Source organism: Gossypium arboreum, chromosome 9 (assembly GCF_025698485.1).
Source record: "Gossypium arboreum isolate Shixiya-1 chromosome 9, ASM2569848v2, whole genome shotgun sequence".
Lineage (NCBI taxonomy): Eukaryota > Viridiplantae > Streptophyta > Magnoliopsida > Malvales > Malvaceae > Gossypium > Gossypium arboreum.
In genome coordinates this window covers 64,455,121-64,460,762 of record NC_069078.1, presented here as the reverse complement: position 1 = coordinate 64,460,762, position 5,642 = coordinate 64,455,121, and the positions used below count along the sequence as shown (strand labels likewise).

General features: G+C 28.2%; 1 protein-coding gene across 1 annotated transcript; it reads left to right on the top strand.

Moving 5' to 3' along the window:
* Positions 1–2,952: 2,952 nt before the first annotated feature.
* LOC108456355 (NAC domain-containing protein 2-like) lies at positions 2,953–5,642 on the top strand. The gene is made up of 3 exons (XM_017754949.1): positions 2,953–3,158; positions 4,552–4,838; positions 5,126–5,642. Exons 1-3 carry the CDS (start codon positions 2,984–2,986, stop codon positions 5,609–5,611), a joined length of 948 nt encoding a protein of 315 aa, XP_017610438.1. The 5' UTR covers positions 2,953–2,983; the 3' UTR covers positions 5,612–5,642.

The following is a 5,642-nucleotide window of genomic DNA, read 5'->3' as shown; positions in this document are numbered from 1 at the left end:
TAATTTTTAAACATAAAACATAGAAATTTTTCTATAACACATTATTACAATTTTACACTTACAGTAGTAATATAAATACAAGAGTAAAATTATAATTCCAAATAGTGAGACAAAGCATAAGGAAGAAATAATTACTGTAACTACTTCATACTACTCCACTCTACCCTATTTTACATTCACTTTCTCAAAAACAAAACTACTTTAATTGAAACAGATTATTAGAAATTCATGATAGTATTCAAATTTTATTATCTTTAGTTTAAATTGAATGAATTTAATTGATTAATTTCTTACAATTAAATCGAATTATTCAAAATTTTCGAATATTATTTCTCGTATGTATATAGACACGAATTCACAGTAAAATCTGAAACTAAGAGAGTGTTTCGGCTTAATTTGCTTGCGGACAAGGGAAATATGGTTTAATGTCAACATCATGCATTGATGCCGACACCCAACGAATGGGGAGATCTTAAATAATTGAAATGCATGCAATATCCTTCCCCAAATATATATTTTTATGTTTGGATTTCGAACACTTTGATGAGATCATAATCTTATATTATCAATAGTGTTAAGATTCTGGAATATTGGGGTAATCTCAATCTTTTACATTCCGATCCAAATCTTAAATTTTGAATAATTTTATTCATTGTTTTTATTATTTTAATCGATTTCATATTTTTCAAATAAAATATAAGTCTAATTAAAAGACTTAGTCTTAACGGGAAGTCTCACTTTCAAACATTGTTTTACCAACTTGTTTATAATTATTAATTATTATATTATTTAAAATAAATATTTTTAGTTTAGAACGATTTTAAATGTTGGTGATGCAGTCAATTTTATAAATTATTATAATTATAATATATAAATTTACTTCAAATTTAGTAAAATGTGCTTTTAAATAATCTTATATTTCAATAACTAAACATCAAAATTTTACATTTCAGCTAAATGACCAAATAGAGTAATGTAACATACAGTGATACACTAAGTGTTGGACAAAACACGTTAGCGAAAAAAATATAAACATAGATAAATAAATATTTATATATAAAATAAAATATAAATAGAATAATTTATATTTAATTTTTTAAATACGAAAATCAATCAAAACCCTAACAAAATTAAAATAAAAAGGAAGAATAGAGATTTTACGAAATATTGAGGCCTGTGAAACACAGTTTCCTTAAGACAGATTTGGTCGCTCCTACGGTACTTGGAGAAACGTTAGTCGAATGCCTCCCAGGATACAACAACACAATGATCAAAGCAGCAACACCTCTGCAGTGATCAACGAACAAACAATGATTTTTTCTATCATCGGAACGTTTGAAAAATACGAAGAGAAAAAGAAGAGTTTTGAGAGCAACAAAATTTCGAGCTATCTACTTAAAAACTAATTCCAATAAAACTGATTGAATTAAAACTGATTGAATTAAAAAATTTAAAATTTCGAGCTATCTATTTAAAATTTAAAATATATATTAATAAAAATTTCAAATATATATTTCAAATTTTTAAAATTAATAATAATAAATAAATAAATAAAGATAAAAGACAAAACATAAAAAAACAAAAGTAAAAAAAGTAAAAAAAAAAAAAAAAAAAAACTTACGTGGCAGGGGAATTTGGTGGCGCCATATTAATTGGCTCCACCAGAAAATGATTAATTTTTTTAAAGTCCCTTATATTTTTAAAAATTTTAGTATTTCTTTAACATTTATACAGGTGACGCCATTCTACATGGCTCTACCAAAAAATTAATTTTTTATGCTCCCTGATGATGTGACAAGTTGGTGACGCCATATAATTTGACTCCACTAATTTTTACTGTAGATTTAAGATATTTTGATGTTTAATTAAAAAGATGAGTAATTTTAGTAATTAATTAAATTATTTAGATTATTTTAATAAAAAACTGTCATTTTCATGGAAAGAAAATTGCACTTAATACAAGAAATTCTAAAGGATATTCGCAGTCATGGCATCTATATGTCAACCTACGTATGTATATATAAGATGTTACTGTTGAGAATTACTAGAAAAACAAACCAAAGTCTACATTCAGGGAAGTTAATGATAGGCCAATGCAACTTATTTTATTTCAAAACATTTGATCCAAACTTATGATAAAACCTATGAATGGTACCCAAAAAGACATTATTTTTAATAATAACAGCCAACCAGTACGAGGATATTTTTAGTGAAGTTAGAAATTTCGTGTTAAAAAATACAATATAAAAATATTTTTATAAAACATTATTAATTATTTTTAAAGAAATATTTATGAAAAATATTTTGAATAATATCCAAAAGCTCTAAAATAAAACTCATTTTGTTAAAGACAAAATAAAGTCCAAAAACTAAAACCCATTAAAAATTTTTAAAAAAATCTAACCAAACCGATATCATCCAGAGAGCTGAATTTGAAGTAGAGAAAACAGCCCTAATCATCTTAACCTACATGAAATAATAGTAACCATGCATACAAAATCAAATGCAAAACAATGCATCTAAATTAAGAGTGTTGATAGGTTTTGCCTAGATTTGAGTCCCTTCAAATGGCTAATTTTATTTAAATTTATTTATATATTTAGTTATTTTTAAATAATATAATAAATTGAATCGAGTCGAATTAGGCTACTTCATCATGGATTGTACACATATCTCTAATGTATATATCTCTAATTTGAATTACAATATTTGAATTTGAGTAAAGTGTGGAAATATATATATATACAAGATACTTATCATGGATTAGTATATTTCAAAAAAAAACAAAAATTCGAAACAACATAATGTCAAAATCCAATCGTGACCACTAAATAATAATAATAATAATACTATTATTATTATGGTGATTTCACCAAAGATCAAAAGCACATCATTTGTTCTTGTTTGGTAGGTTGTGCATGATTTTTTTCTCTATAAATACAAACCAATGTGCATCTAAAATTCTTCCCCTTTGCTTCCTAAAATGTATGGAATGAGTAGTGGTAGTGATATCCTCCCACCAGGCTTTCGATTTCATCCCACAGATGAAGAGCTTATCATTTATTATTTAACCCAAAAGCTCTCTTCTTCCTCCAATCCCCTTATCAATATCATTGCTGATGTCAATATCTACAAGTTCGATCCGTGGGAACTTCCAGGTACTCTTTCTGTGTCCAAAACTCAACTCAACCTGATTGAATACATAGCTTCTGATTGAATTGGTTTGGTCAAGTTATTTATGATAGTTATGGAGGTTTTATAGGCAATTAAAAATAGATTATGTTGTCAAACCGTTGCTATTGCAGCAACTAGAAGGATGTGGGTTCAAGCGTGTTTAAATGTATTTTTCTTTCGATTTAAGGGTTGAGGAGAAGTTATGACTAAAAATAGATATTGTATAAAAATACAAATAAAAATTATATTGGTCGGCTATTGATTGTGAATTTTTAAACTAAATTGATTGACTTAAACGATTTTTAACATATATATGATATAATATACTTTTAAGCCGAACACAATTCAATTTGGTTTAACCTACTTAAGTAACTGAATCGATCAATAATTTTTCAAATTTTTAATTGGACCAAACTATATATATATATATATATATCACACTCATAGTATTTATTTATCTATTATCCAACTCAAAAGTGAGTTTATTACTTATATCGAGACAGTATTTTAAGAAAAATGAAAAGTTGAACACTACAAGCAAAATATAGCATATTGATGGACTTTTAGCGACAACCAAAGACTACACTATTATCAAGTTTGTACTGACAGATTACTCATCTGCGACAAATATCGCAACTTATATCAATACATATTCTTACCATTGGAATAGGTTTATCTATTGTGACAGAGAGACTCTTTTTGTTAGCATATGTCTTGCGTATATCGATCATTTAACCACGACTGTTGATATATATGAGCTCTTGAAAAACATCCACATTTCTTTCCTCTCAACAATAAAATTTGTCATTTTCTTTAAAATGATTGCTAGTACAAATAGAGAGGTTCATGGGTTAGATCAAGTTGGATTTGGGTCTAGTCAGGCTTAGACATTATATTAACACACTTTATGTTTGTTCAAGTCTAACTTGAAATATGGACCTAAAACTTTACCCAAGTCTTTTAGTATTTGTAAATAGCTAACTTAAGCACAAACTCATATTAATTTAATTTTTTAAAAATATTATATAATTTTAATTTAATATTTAATAATTTTATATATTTTTATTTATTTAAATTTTACATATAGTTATTTAACATTTTTTTAATATTTACATTATAGTAATATTATACTATAGTAACATTTTATACAGTATTGTATAATACTACTATAATTTAATTTTTATTTGTTAGGAATTACATAATATTAAAAATGATATAAAGCAGGTCAAGCTCGAGCCTTGAATGTTCTAACTCGAGCCTGACTCATATTTTAAACAGGTCTAATATTTTTGTCCAATCCCTCCTTTTAGTCGTTGGTATATGACAAATTATTTGTAGTGGAAATAACATATATTTTTCTTTTGGTTATGGTTGCAGGTAAGGCTTTGTTTGGGGAGAATGAGTGGTTTTTCTTTAGTCCAAGAGATAGGAAGTATCCGAATGGGACACGTCCAAATAGAGCGACGGGATGCGGGTATTGGAAAGCCACCGGGACTGATAAACCGATCATCACTTCTGTTGGGTCACAATGTCTTGGCATGAAGAAAACTCTTGTCTTTTACAAAGGTCGGCCTCCTAAAGCTTCAAGGACCGATTGGGTGATGACTGAGTATAGGCTTCTCTATGATCACTTTCTACCTCAGAAACCTAAAGGATCAATGCGAGTAAGTCATTTGCAATATTTTAATAAAAGAATCGAATTAAACCCGAATTGCAGGTCATAGATACTTAATTCTATCGATTTCATTCATCAAAATTTTAAAATACAAAATGTATTTTCATGTAGTTTTTAAAAGTCTCTTTCACTATTTTAAAAATAAAATATTTATCTTTATATATCTATTATAAAGGAAATTATTTGATAGACTATCAGGAGGTTGATAGACTCAAAGCTAATCTCACCATATGATTTACTAACTCGATTCATTTCTATTTGTCTTGTTATTGTTAGTTAGACGATTGGGTTCTATGTCGAGTCCACCATAAAAGCAAGGTTCCTCAACAAATTACAAGTGGAAGAAACTATGATAGAAGTTCAAGCTGTTCCCCTCCATTTCAACGTGGGTGCTTACAAGGTCAAGAGATGATACTAAACAATTACACCATTCAACAAAGCAATGAATATCATCAGTTTCCTTCTCATAATTATCATATGACCATTCCCCTGGAAAACGAACAGCTTGACAATCAAATGGAATGTGACGGAACGACCACCGTCGATTTCAACATCGGAGACATGCTTGAATACATTGATCACAGAGTGTTTCATGAAGGAGATATTACTTTTGGTCAAGAATTGCCGCTGGTATCGGAGAAACGATTGAATGCTTCCGTATCGATGCACGATGACGGCAACGCGTACGTTCCTCAGATTTGTTCTCAGGCTCCGTCCTCGTCCTCATCATCATCATACCGAGAGGTCTTCTTAGAGTTCTGATTTACATTCTCTTGTTTGTCGTAACTTGTTT

Excerpts from the sequence above, each read along its gene's own strand:
- LOC108456355 (XM_017754949.1), top strand. The coding sequence starts at position 2,984 with ATGTATGGAATGAGTAGTGGTAGTGATATCCTCCCACCAGGCTTTCGA. Across the intron at positions 3,159-4,551 it reads CGATCCGTGGGAACTTCCAG|GTAAGGCTTTGTTTGGGGAG; the intron begins GTACTCTTTCTG and ends TTATGGTTGCAG. Across the intron at positions 4,839-5,125 it reads AACCTAAAGGATCAATGCGA|TTAGACGATTGGGTTCTATG; the intron begins GTAAGTCATTTG and ends TGTTATTGTTAG.